At 41.4% G+C, this 14,194-nt stretch overlaps 1 protein-coding gene across 11 annotated transcripts in view; it reads left to right on the top strand.

Moving 5' to 3' along the window:
- The window catches only part of RARB (retinoic acid receptor beta), a 508,146-nt gene that overhangs the window by 384,835 nt on the left and 109,117 nt on the right, over positions 1-14,194 (top strand). Inside the window, exon 1 of one of the 11 annotated variants that reach the window (XM_069958672.1) lies at positions 4,774-4,840. The exons of 9 other annotated variants lie outside the window; for them this stretch is intronic. In XM_069958672.1, the coding sequence (XP_069814773.1) occupies positions 4,828-4,840 (13 nt within the window). In that variant the 5' untranslated portion in view covers positions 4,774-4,827. Of the gene's footprint in view, positions 1-4,773; positions 4,841-10,548; positions 10,567-14,194 lie in introns of those variants that run through there. One more of the 11 variants, XM_069958675.1, reaches the window with a different exon arrangement.

Genomic DNA, 14,194 nt, shown 5'->3' with positions numbered 1-14,194 from the left:
TCTTGACAAGGCTCCTTAGAGAGCTTTTTTCCCCTAAATAAGGGTTTCTCTTCTTTATATTTACTTTTTGGAAGGATTATTAAAAATAGTTATAACAAAGTGCCCTGTGACCAGCTGTAATCTGTGGGAAAACCTGGCAATGAGTCTTGAATCTTTCTGCAGTGCCACCACAAGGGAAATAAGGTATTCCATTGCTCCTGTTTGAGGCAGTGGGTTGCCTTTGTAATGGAGGCCAAGCTAGGTCCTCCAGAGCAAGAGACACTTATTATAACCACTCCTCACCTTGGCCAAGGAGTTTTTGAACAGAGGAGCCTTTACCCTTGTAATAACTTAGAAATCCCAAATGGAATTAATAGAAATTAGTGTTCTACACTGGACAACCCCCTTTAAGTATTTTAAACCGCAATTTATAAATCAAATAATTATTATTTATTCTATAAGACTGTTTAAGGACAGGTATCAGAAGAGCCATTTTCAGTTAATTCGACTCAGGTGTACAGTAATTTGGTGTGGAGTACAAAGGGTTATTATAGTGTTAATCAAACCATGCAATAGCTGCTCTAATTGCCCATGTAAATGGACATTATTGTCAAGGCAGTCCATAGATCAATTAGTATCATACAGTGCAGCTGGCATGAAATTAATTGGCACGTGTAATATTTAGCTGCTTCACTGTCTACCTGGCAGTCTGACCCTGAATTCATTCTACTCGCAGACATTACTAGACTTAATTGCTCTGCACAAGATTTTCACTTTCACAAATTCTTTTCCAATCTTTTATATCCTTTCTTTCATTATCTATTTCTTTTTACATCTTTCTCTCTTCTGTTTGTCTGTCCACACATATACATGCATTCTTCTACTTAACTATATATATATATATATATATATATATATATATATATATATATATATACAAAGGATGAGAGCAGCACAACTTGCAATGTCTGGTGCCAGCGGGTCGGACCGTAGACCTGGGTCCACTGTAATATATATATAGATGAACCAGCAGCACTCTGTTCTTGTAGTTCAAAAAAGTGTCTTTATTCCATATAAGTGCGACGTTTCAACCGCCTCTCGCGGCCTTTTTCAAGGCCGCGAGAGGCGGTTGAAACGTCGCACTTATATGGAATAAAGACACTTTTTTGAACTACAAGAACAGAGTGCTGCTGGTTCATCTATATATATATATATATATATATATATATATATATATATATATATATATATATATTCATTCATTCATTGGGTTTTACAGATTTTCACACCTACCGATATTCATTGGCTGCATTACCCAACCCAGCTGCATAGAAAGTTAGTATTCTTATTGTGCAGACATTTTCCCATGGTGAGCTTATCTTTCTATTACTTGTATTTTCTATTTGTCTTTTAGTTTGAACATAGTGGTCAATTGTGTAAGAGCAAAAAAACAATTGCATGAAACCTTTAGGGAATGTTCGCACAGGTAAAACCCATTTGGTTTTTTGACATGGAAATTTTACCAAATTAAAAAAAATAAAAACATGCAGTTTTGCCTTAAAAATATGTACTAAATAATAATGTAGAATTAAAGGGGAACTCTGTCCAAAATGAAAAATCTGCTTTAGGCAGGGAGGTGCAGGAACATAATAAAGCAGCTCTACTTACCCATCCCCCTTCAGTGCTGCGTCACAGGCACACTAAATGCCGCCAGGCTCCACTTTCTCCCTGGTTTTGGTGTCGTCATGACTTAACGGGAAGGACCTGCTCAAAGTTTACATTGGTTCGGGTCAGAGTTTAGTGAGTGTTCAAACCCTGATAGATCTCTAGAATGAGAAATGCATGCTAGGCAGGTTCTGTGCCACATGACCAGGTTGGAATCCCAATGTAAGTCAATGAGTGTATCTTGGTGGTGCACATAGAGAGAGGAAAAACAAACGCTTCTCTGCCTGCTCCCTCTAATGATCAGGCTGGCTCTAAGTGTTCTCTACATCTCAAAATTTTGGGTACTCTAAAGGTTTTACATCTGTTTTAGAGTTTGCTATCCTTGACATGCTTTGGTGATGTGGCTATTTTGACCTTTATCTGAAAATTTATTTATTCATCACCACCTTATTACCACCACATAGACTTTATGTATACAAAAAACATATACTAAAAAACTTTTATCATGTCTTTGGGGGTTGTTGTCTGTGTTTTGTTTGTTTTACTTATCATGTGGAATAAGTTACATTTTGACTGTTCCTTCAGTATAATTGCTGATATTTTTATATGATTTCTATTTTTGGACAACAAAGACCATAAAAAATATTTTTTCGGTGTGTTGCTATATATTTACATTTTTATTGGCCTTATATGCAGCTACATACAACAATTTGTCATAGCGCCTAAAAATGGACACCCCCCTTATAACTCAAAATTCTTTAATATGTGATATGGAATGATGGTATAAGAATGTCTATATATTTCCCAAATGCTAGAAAATAAGGTGGCTGTGACCAGCACATAGAGACTCTCCTGTGCGTTCAGGGAGAAAATACAGCATGAGGCAGAATAAATGTAAACTCAGCCTTTGATGTCCAAAGAGAATTCACTATGAAGTGCTGGGAAAAATTAAATCTGAATGCGATCTTATTTCTCCAGTACCAGCTCCAGCAATACACGTTTGTTTTGTAAAAAATAAGGAACTCTGAATCGATGGGATTGTCTGATCTCGCACTAATAATTGATACCTGCAAGAAAATATGTGTAGCACATTAAGGAAAAGCTTTCTTTTATTAGGCCATTGTGAATTGGTTATTCAGTGTAAGCCCTTGAGATGGTTCTGCTTGTTGATAAATTCCTTTTGTTCTTCGTGCGGTGTTCTTAGAAGTGCTAATGTGCATCTTGTCATCCAGCTGAATGGCAATAAAGTCCACATCATCTCCTTGAATATGTATACAAAGATGTTTTTGCTTATGCTTTCAATGGCCACAAGCTGGCAAAACAGTTATTGAGATACAGTAGATCAATCTGTGGTGTCAAGTTCTAAAGTTACTAATAATACCACAAACTAAAGTTTGGGTTATTGTTTCATACTTATGATGCACCAGAAGACATTTTGAACTTGAAAAAATAGGATGTCTTATACAATATATGTGGCCTTGTTCTATCACAGGGCAGCAGGGGGTCCTTTTCCCTTCATTTTTTTTTCCAAACATATTTTTATTGTTTTCACTTTTTACATCAAAACAGCAGGTAAGCAAAAGGTCAGTAAAAGTACAACTGTGTGCCAGAAAGTAATCTAGACAAAATCCAGAGTGTAAGAACAGATAAAAGGGCTGCCTGCTATACAAAATTCTCTAACATTAGAAACTAGAGAAAAACATCCCCAAAATTTTCCCCTCCCTCTCCCCTAACGCCCTCCCCCCCTCCCCTAAAACATCCCCCCCTCCCCTAAAACATCCCCCCCTCTCTCACAGGAATAGGTACTCGCATCTACCTGTGAAATACATTACTTAATCCCGAATTTTCAGGACTCCTAAAGAGCCCGCAATATCCGCCTTCAGATACCATGTGGTGTTCCGGAAGGGGAGCATCACCTTCCGAATCTCCGCCTGGTCTAGAAAAGTTATTACAAACGTCTTCCATTTAAAAAAAAAAGATTTTGCTCTCAGTTCCCTTGCTGGTTCAGCGTCCAATAGGTCCATTTGTAAGTAATGTTTCATTTGTGAAAGGATATGTTCTACAGAGAGCATCTCCCCCGTAAGCCACCTCGCCAGTATGCCACGTTGAGCTACCAAAATCCATAAATGAAAGAGATGTGTAATCTTAACATCGGGTGGGGGGATATGTAATAACATGAGGTGGGGAGTAAGCGGACAGGTAAAATGAAGTTTATTCTCCAACCAAGCCAACAATGTCAACCAAAATGTCTGGACTATAGGGCAGGAGTATAAACCATGTTCCAGATCCGTACCCACCTCTCCACACTTCAGGCATGCTATGATTCTATCGGGGTGAGCCTGTGTTCTAGGGAATGTGAACCCAAACGTGGCATGGTGCATTATTCGAAATTGGGATTCCCTCCACTGTTCGGAAATAACAATAGACCGTATAATGTTCCACCCCTTCAAGGCCTGAGCCAGCAGATCTTCCATAGGCCACTTAGCTTCATATTTCCAATATTTCCAATATTTCAAGATAGTGGACGCCGGCCCTTTGGTAACTGCATCTCTAAGGGTCATATATAGAGCAGAAAGAGAGTGCATATGAGTAGAAGTTGTAACATACGTAGATATGGGATTAGAAGACAGTTCTGTATGCAAGTTGCGTAGGCGGGAGAGTAGGAAACTGTGGATTTGGTGAAAGTTCCCTTCATTTTGTATTGTATGATGCCACATAACATTCTCCATGGTCAACCAAAGATCCAGGTAAAGATACAGATCCCGGTGCCGTAGTTTATTCAGGGTCTAGTTAGTAACACACCCTTTCCATTGTCAGTCTTGACCCCACAAATCTAGACTTATGGGATATGGATACATAGCTGTTTCATATTGATGGTAGGTAGTAGGGGATCTATTAGAAATATCAAATGTAAACCTAAAGGGGTGGTGTTACGAAGAAAACTAGACCTATAGTGATGCATAATGTTTGCAAGCATTTCTTAAAATCTATTGTTTGAGAGATATAGACTCGCTAATCCCGCCATGGGCTGTTTAGTTGAATAACCTGTTGCCCTTGGCAACGTCCTGCCAGGCATCCACTTTCTTGAGTCACTCATGCTCAGTTTAATCACTGTCACATGATCTGTCTGATAAGTACTGGTTTTCACTTCATGTGCAGCAAGCGGGATTGTGGGAAAGAAAAATGGAACAGGGATGTAAGCTTTACGTCTTTGCGTCTCTTTATCCTTACATACTGCTTGTGGTACCAGTTCTTTTCTATTCACATTCTGTATTGGACATCATTTTAATGCCGGTATAAGATAAGATAGCAGTGGTGCCTGAATTTTCGGAAGCATAACGGATAGTTATAGTATATGGTGCTTTTCTTATACCAGTCAGTAGGGTTAAAACAAAAAGGGTGAGAGTTATCAAACTGGTGTAAGGCCCCGTTCACAATGAGCAAGAACGGCGGAATTGGAGAGCTCCGTGCGCGCCCTCTCATTCACTTAAAGCGGGACACTGAGCACGGCAGGAAAGCTTAGTCTTAGTTGCCCCTAGCAACCAATCAGATTCCACCTTTTATTTTTCAAAGAATCTGTGAGGCATGAAAAGTGGAATCTGATTGGTTGCTAGGGGCAACTGAGCCAGTTTCTCTTTACACCAGTTTGATAACTCTCCCCCTAAATGTTTTGTAAAGAGAAGCTGTAGTCTGATCTGCAGGCAGCATGTTATAGAGCACGAGATGATGAGCAGATTGATATAGAGTTTTGTGAGAAAAGTTCCAGCATAGCTTGTCATTTATTTATGGAAATTTCTGCTAAGTGATTGACAGCTATCTGGGTATACGTGTGCATATAGAGAGAGCTGCCAGTCACTGAGCAGGGCCGCCCTCCCAGAATGAGCAGGGGTTTACATGAGCAAATGACAAGTTATTCTGGAACTTTTCCCACAAAACTATATATCATCCTGCTCTATAACATGCTGCCTGCAGATTGGACTCCGTTTTCTATAGAAAGGTTCCTTCTAGTGGTCTTCTGAGGTCCTGATGTGTCCATATAGCTGTACGTCTGTTCTGTGAGAGACGGCCAACCTGGTCTCCGCTTGTGTGGTCAGTTATTGGTTTTATGCCGGATTAATGTGTAAATTGCATTCAGTCTGATGAACTGGTGGTGTGTTACATATCAGCCCCACAGAATAAATTGTTAATGTATGTATACATCTGGAATGGATTAAATTAATAGAAGTATGAAAGCCTTACAAAACCCGATAGCTATAGTTATCTGCCAAATGTCATTTGCTTGCCTGGAAAGTTACAGGTCTTGTTTCTTACTTCACTGGCAACAATATTACTAATGACTTTGTAGCTTTATCAAGTAACTACGTTTTTTTCATGCTTTGTCTACCTGTTAACTATGTTTGTATCTATTATCCATTGTCTGTCTGTCTGTCTATCTATCTATCTATCTGTCTGTCTGTCTATCATCTATCTATCTATCTATCTATCTATCTGTCTGTCTGTCTATCATCTATCTATCTATCTATCTATCTATCTATCTATCTATCTGTCTGTCTGTCTGTCTATCTATCTATCATCTATCTATCTATCTATCTATCTATCTATCTATAAGTAAATTCAGCAGCACTCAGGAGAATAAGGGTGCCAGGCAAGGAACTCCAACCTCGAGCCCACTTGTAGATATGTAAAGTAGATTGTCGGCACGTTATCCGGAGTGCCGACAATCTACTTTACATATCTATCTATCTATCTATTATCTATCTGTACACCAATCTATCATCATCATCATTATCATCTATTTGTCTGTGTATCTATTATCCATTGTCTGTCTGTCTGTCTATCTGTCTGTCTGTCTGTCTGTCAATCTATCTATCTATCTATCTATCTATCTATCTATCTATCTATCTATCTATCAATCTATTTATACACCAATCTATTATCATTATCATTATCATCTATTTGTCTGTGTATCTATTATCCATCTATATATTGGCTATTTATCTATATGTTTATTATCTCTATCTATCTGTCTATCTACCGTCTATCTAACTAGTATACAGAGATTTTGTAGCACTCCGATATCTGTGAATCAGTGTTTATTGTTTAATGGTTAAGCATACAAGTGACGTCATGAAAAAGACGTCAATTAAAACGCCGAAACGTCGCTTGTATGCTTAACTATTGAACAATAAACACCATTTGATTCACAGATTATCGGAGTGCAACAAGATCTCTGTATACTATTTGACTGGCGAACAAGTCAGAATCTCCTACTTTCCGGCACCCACGACACCTAGCAGTGCTGCTCTCTTGTGGACTCTATCTATCTATCTATCTATCGATCAATCGATCTGATATTAATCTATATATGGTGTCACTGCTATAGTCTGTACTTGTGACCTGCTTTTAATATAAGGAATTGATAAAGGTGAAGCACATGGACACTGTGCTGCACTAAGATGGATTTAAAAAAAAAAAAAGAAAAAAAAATAGAAGTATCAGTCTTCTCATCACACGGGCCCTCCATTTATGACCTGTGTCTGGTTTTGTATTCAGTATTTGTGATTAAAAACCTGAATGTGTGAACATGTCCTTTATAGTTTGTTGCATACTATGAAGTCAGCTCCGTCTGATCCCTCGCCTGCTGTCGCTGACCTTACCTTGCCTTTCCTGATGAGTTTTCCACACATAACTGGAGGAACGTAAAATCAAAGTGTTTACCTAAAATATTTAGCTCCCTCTGTGACTCTTGTAGGATGTGCACCTGTTGCATGTATTTAGTGAGAATAGCCGGGATTCATAACCCAGCAACAGTTCCCAGTCAGCATCCACTGTGACCCGGTCATGTACCCTCCTCTAAGGGTCATGGCTAGGTTACTACTAAGTCAAGGCTGGCACTGCTCCATGTAACACCTTTCCTCTGTAACCAGCTCCAAATCACGCACCGTGTTCCCTGACCAAAACATGACTTCATCTTTCCCTGCAGCTAGGTACATTTTCAGACTAGTTGCAGCAGCCAAAAACTCTATTATATTTTACTCCAGAGCTTTATAAACCTGTCTATTATGACATATAAAGGAACATTCTAAGAATACCAGATTTTCTTAAGTACATAACTTTCCTTTAGAAAGACACTAGACAGAAGAGAATGCTGGTCTTTAAATGTATATATATAGTTTTTTTGTAAGTTGGCGTCATATAAATAACTCACACAATGCTGCGCAGATTTAGGCAGCGGAGAATCTGGTTCTAATTACTTGTACTCTAGTTGAACTTTGGCGTTTCCTTTGACTTTCTGCCTAATGCCTGTGAGCTGCAGGCCATGCACTCCAGAAGTGTATGCACACACACTAAAAGAATAAAGAAAGTCCACACCGGCTCCTTTTGGTGCCAACAAAAATGAGGGCTAAGAGAATGTATTGACCAAAGGCAACTCTGCTATTCACCCTAATTAGCTCAAATTGCTCCTTCCCACCAGGGACTCTGAGCTCATTGCTCGTAATCCCCCCGAGGCAATGCAGGAAATGCCTTTTGCTTTACAACTCCTTTAGCTTTAAGGCTCAGCTGTCCAGACTATATATTAAAATACAGTAAATGTTTCATCGTACATGGATGCTGAAAAATAAAACAGATTTGCAAAATGCCTGCTGCTTCTAATCACGAACTAAACAGGAATGCCTCCATGTCCCAGCACGGTCGTAGCGCGCTGAAAGCGTGCCGCACCTTATTAACCCTCGCCGAGCAGCATGTGTGCTGCTAGCCAGCAGATCTTCTCCTCTATTTAACCTCACTAGAAAATTCCAGACATGTTGGGAATTGTCAAGAGAGCTATTGTTCCAAGATATCTTAGAGTCTTTGTGGGTTTCTGATATTCAAGTCTTGTCTGTGAGTTGGAGCTAAAGGGATTTTATATAGATATTTATACTACCATTAAGTATCCAAGCAGAAAATAAACTGCTGAGATTGTTTTCTCAGTCTACCGAAAGCATTAAGGCTGGCACTACGGAGGCAGTACAATAGGTGGGGAGGAATGGGTTGAGACATGTAATACAGGGATAGAGATAGGACTCCTCTTTTTCCACTTAGAGTCTGGAATGCATATTGTGAATAGGAAAATGCCCTTCCTTCAGCACATACAGTGCGCTTTCAGAAACTACACAGAGGTCTTGGTATGTGTCTAGTCTTTTCCAGCAAATAATAGGGGAGGACAAGCTACTCAATGGCGCATGCTCTCACAGCTTTATCTGTATAGACTGAAATGTGTATTTTAGGGGGGAAAAAGTTTTATACCCATGTCCCCTGACCTGCCAGCAAAATCAAAGTGCCAAATACCAGAGTAAGGGTGGGTTCACACTGAGGAATTCTCGAGGAACTGAAGCAGAAAGTTTTGGCAGAATTTGAGCGGAATTAAGGCGGAATTCAAGCAGAATTAAAGCCCCATTGACTTCTATAGGATTCCTCTAGCGGAATCCGCCCAAAGAATTGGCATGTCAATTCTTCAGACGGAAAGCGGATCCGTGGCGGAATTTTCAGCACGGAAATTCCGCTGTGTGAACAAATAAGCGGCAGTTCTCTTGTTAGTTAATCCCTGTATAATCCCCTTCCGAACCGAAGAGGTGCTGCCCCAAAGAAGGTACCCCCAGCCACTCAGTCAACTTTTGCATCATGTCTTCCAGTCTCCCGATTTGTCTCTCTTTGCATTTAGGAAGGTTCTTCAGGACAAAGAGAAAGATACACCCCACCCCCACCAGCACCAGAAGGGAAGATGCTAGCTAATTAGTTCTGATTATTTGACACCTCATGTGGGTGATGTGCCTATTAAATCGCTATTCCCATCTCTAAAAGTTATCAACGAGCTGGGATCACCAACAAGAACATAAGAACATTGTCCTCCCAAATGGATGGAGTGCACTGCACCTCTACAAATCACTTGTTATCCCCTTTCCTATAGGTAGGGGTAGTGTCTGGAGATGGAAATGCCCCTTTTATTATCATGCTCAATTATAAATGTGGATTTTTTTCCCTCTAAATTCTGCAATTTGTAAACATCCTGTGCTGGGCATTTGCTCTGGATTATGAGAGGTTGATAAAAGAAAAACTTTTAGATTTAACAAATAAGAGTTATATTTTAGGATGATAAAGATTTTCTTTTTGTTGGCTGGTTGACATGTCCTTAAAGGGGTTGTCCGGCGATAAAAAATTATTCACAGAATAACACACATTACAAAGTTATACAACTTTGTAATGTATGTTATGTCTGTGAATGGCTCCCTTCCCCGTGTTTCCCCCCACCCACGCTAGACCCGGAAGTGTGGTGCATTATACTCACCGCATATCGTGTCGTCCACGGTCTCCGATCGTCAGCAGTGACGTCTTCTTCGGGAGCTTGGCGGATCTTCCCGAGTGCCGGCCACCCTCTGCAGCGTCATCCGAAGCTCAGCCGCGATTGGCTGAGCATAACTGTGCTCAGCCAATCGCGGCTGAGCGGCTGATGACGCGGCCACGTCATCAGCTGCTCAGCCGCGATTGGCTGAGCACAGTTATGCTCAGCCAATCGCGGCTGAGCTTCGGATGACGCTGCAGAGGGCGGCCGGCACTCGGGAAGATCCGCCAAGCTCCCGAAGAAGACGTCACTGCTGACGATCGGAGACCGTGGTCGGCACGCGACAGGTAATGTATAGCGCACCACACTTCCGGGTACACGGGTGGGGGTGGTGGGACACGGGGAAGGGGGCCATTCACAGACATAACATACATTACAAAGTTGTATAACTTTGTAATGTGTGTTATTCTGTGAATAATTTTTTATCGCCGGACAACCCCTTTAAGTTATCTATCCTTTTTTTTTAGATTTTATATGTAAGGAAAATTGGCTTTACCTGGAATGTAGACCAGGCATCAGGCATTCTGAGAATGGTCCACCAAGTAGGTTATGTTTGCACAGATTCCAACATGAGTTTCACATGTAAAAGGTATAAGACCCAAGTTGTGTCCATGCGGATACTTATGTAGCTTGGATGTGGATTAGTCCCATTGAATTGGCATAATCTGTGGCCAATACTGCAGCATGCAAGCTGCAGATCCGCTGAAGAGATACAGAGTATGCTCCGCTTTCTGCTGTAGATACTGCAACAGATTTTGATGGTCTTTTTTGACTAAAAGTATAAGAGAAACAGATCGCTGAACTCAGGGAGACCAGCCAAACGACAACACTGCCGACTGCTAGTGAAAGCGCTCAGTGCAATGAAGTCCTAGGTGCATTGCCCCCTGGGAAACATGAATATGCAAAAGAGGAGCCCGTGGAGCCTCATTGAAGAGTCTCAAAACACAGGACTAGCCAGATATCCCTCTGGGAAGGACCCAGCCAAGGGGCAGCTCCTGTTAGAAAACCACCAAAACCACCATATTAAGTGGCCCTATAAGTCAATGTAATGACAAGGGATAAACCAAGGCTAGGTTACCATCCACATACAGCTGTTTCAGGGTGTTGCCCCTTATCAGTGTGGAGCAGGATTCTGGCTAGGTGGGAGCAACGCCTAGTAGAGCCATAAGAGAAACAGATTGCTGAACTCAGGGAGACCAGCCAAACGACAACACTGCCGGCTGCTAGTGAAAGCGCTCAGTGCAATGAAGTCCTAGGTGCATTGCCCCCTGGTAAACATGAATATGCAAAAGAGGAGCCCGTGGAGCCTTATTGAAGAGTCTCAAAACACAGGACTAGCCAGATATCCCTCCGGGAAGGACCCAGCCAAGGGGCAGCTCCTGTTAGGAAATTACCAAAACCACCATATTAAGTGGCCCTATAAGTCAATGTAATGACAAGGGATAAACCAAGGCTAGGTTACCATCCACATACAGCTGTTTCGGGGTGTTGCCCCTCATCAGTGTGGAGCAGGATTCTGGCTAGGTGGGAGCAATGCCTAGTAGAGCCATAAGAGAAACAGATTGCTGAACTCAGCCAAGGACCCAGCCAAGGGGCAGCTCCTGTTAGCCAGAATCCTGCTCCACACTGATGAGGGGCAACACCCTGAAAAAGCTGTATGTGGATGGTAACCTAGCCTTGGTTTATCCCTTTATCCCTCATTACATTGACTTATAGGGCCACTTAATATGGTGGTTTTGGTGGTTTCCTAACAGGAGCTGCCCCTTGGCTGGGTCCTTCCCGGAGGGATATCTGGCTAGTCCTGTGTTTTGAGACTCTTCAATGAGGCTCCACGGGCTCCTCTTTTGCATATTTATGTTTCCCAGGGGCAATACACCTAGGACTTCATTGCGCTGAGCGCTTTCACTAGCAGCCGGCAGTGTTGTCGTTTGGCTGGTCTCCCTGAGTTCAGCAATCTGTTTCTCTTATGGCTCTACTAGGCGTTGCTCCTACCTAGCCAGAATCCTGCTCCACACTGATGAGGGGCAACACCCCGAAACAGCTGTATGTGGATGGTAACCTAGCCTTGGTTTATCCCTTGTCATTACATTGACTTATAGGGCCACTTAATATGGTGGTTTTGGTGGTTTCCTAACAGGAGCTGCCCCTTGGCTGGGTCCTTCCTGGAGGGATATCTGGCTAGTCCTGTGTTTTGAGACTCTTCAATGAGGCTCCACGGGCTCCTCTTTTGACTAAAAGTAGGCACATTGTACAGTATAGTAAGGAGGCAGGAGAAAGTGAGTGGAGTGTGGCAATTACCTTGTGTAGTGCCAGATGTACCTAATGTGCTTGTGTTAGAGCAGTGGTCTGGTTAACAGCTCCAGTGGGCTGGAGGCAAGAGCATTGGGGACATTGGGGCTAGTTGCCTACTGTGGCCCTAAAGGGAACATTTGGGAAGGTACTCCTCCCCATCCTTCTGTGTACCATAGTCAAACATTTAAAATGTTAGCATTGTGTCCTGTAAGTATCTTCATCTGACAATATTGCTACACTGTTGTAACAATTGGTCATTGAAGAGACAGCTCCCCATTCAGGAGGACTTGGATTAAAACTGCATTAACCAGTACTCCTGTATTGTTCAAAGAGCTATGCAAGGAACATGTTTCTCACTCTCAACTGAGGCGGGTCAGAATTCTGTGTAGCAGCCATGAGGACCCACGGAGGTGCTGAATGATTATTTTATATAAGTGACTGGTGCAACCTTGTAATTTGCATAAAGGCTTGGTGAACTGAGAGAGTCTGACTTGGTGCTCTCTGCTGCCACATCTGTCCTTGTCAGGAACTGTCTAAAGCAGGTGAGGTTTTCTAGGGGGATTTGCTAGTTCTTTGGACAGTTCCTGCTAGCCACACCTGAACTGGAGATAAGAATGGTGCTGTATCTGGAAGAAAGTAGCCATGTTTCATGTTTTTGTAGCGCTGGATAATCCCTTTAATGGTATAAAGTATAAAACACTCACATACTGTAGTTTGGTTTTTTTTGTGTGTGTGATGTTTTTATTTGCTTTTTGGTTCTTTGATATTTTATTTTGAAAAATGCTGCATGCTCTATGTATGGTATATTTTTCTGCCATTTTATCACAGGCTTTTACTTAAGAGATGAAAATGTCCTAAAAAAATAATTAATAATATTTATTTATATAGCGCCAACAGATTCCGCAGCGCTCAAATTCTATTGTGTGAAGGAGGTCTTAAATTGGTTTTCTGACTTGGTTTTATAGCATACCCGGGGTTTTCTGTTCATCGGAAAACCCTTTTAAAGTAAGGCCGGTTTGATAAACTTTTGGTCCTTTTGTGACATTATTGCCATTTTTTATAAACTTGTGTTTCCCCAGACTCCCTTCCCAGTAACGGGTTGTGGGGTCCAGGGGCCAGACTCTAGCTTATGGGTCCTGATGGGTCCTGAGTATAGAAAATGTTATAGGTATCATTTTGACCTTTTTTTCTGTAACTGATATAGAGAGTAAAATAATGCAATAAATGTGTTAATATCACTTGCCACACATTGAGCCAAGCTGTCCAACTTGCCACAAGTTTATACAATGCAGGTTTGCTGCAGATTTACTGCATTTGAGGTTTCCACTGGGACTGGTCTCTGGACGCTGGACTCCTAACAATCAAGTAGTCACGTCCCACCTTGAGATTAACTTTGTCGTCAAGAAATAACCCATTTCTGACCAGAAACCTTCCAATTTTTTGGAAGAATTTATGTGAATCACTCCTTAACAATTTGAAGGATCGGTCCACATTACCATCACGGCTCCATCAGATTTTACCAAAATCCTCTCAAAACCATGGACTCCATGCCAGAGCCTTTGGAACACTATGTCTGCACACTCATGAATAACTGAGTGCAAATTGAACAATTAGTGTTGTAGGAATATCAATTGCACACCAAAGCAAATCTCTGTGTTCAAGGGGATTTATTTAGTACATCATTCAACGCTTTATATATTTGCTGCTCTGATTCACGACACATTACAGGGCAATTACATTGATCCACTTGCATATATCATATGTTCAAACAGTAGTATGTATACCATAGATGGGACGTTTCGGTCAAACTATCTGACCTTTATCAACTGGTGCTGAAGATGTAAACATGCGGAGAAAGTCGCGGCCAGAACCTGACAA

Source organism: Dendropsophus ebraccatus, chromosome 2 (genome assembly GCF_027789765.1).
Source record: "Dendropsophus ebraccatus isolate aDenEbr1 chromosome 2, aDenEbr1.pat, whole genome shotgun sequence".
Taxonomy (NCBI): domain Eukaryota; kingdom Metazoa; phylum Chordata; class Amphibia; order Anura; family Hylidae; genus Dendropsophus; species Dendropsophus ebraccatus.
This window is presented reverse-complemented; position numbering and strand designations above follow the sequence as displayed.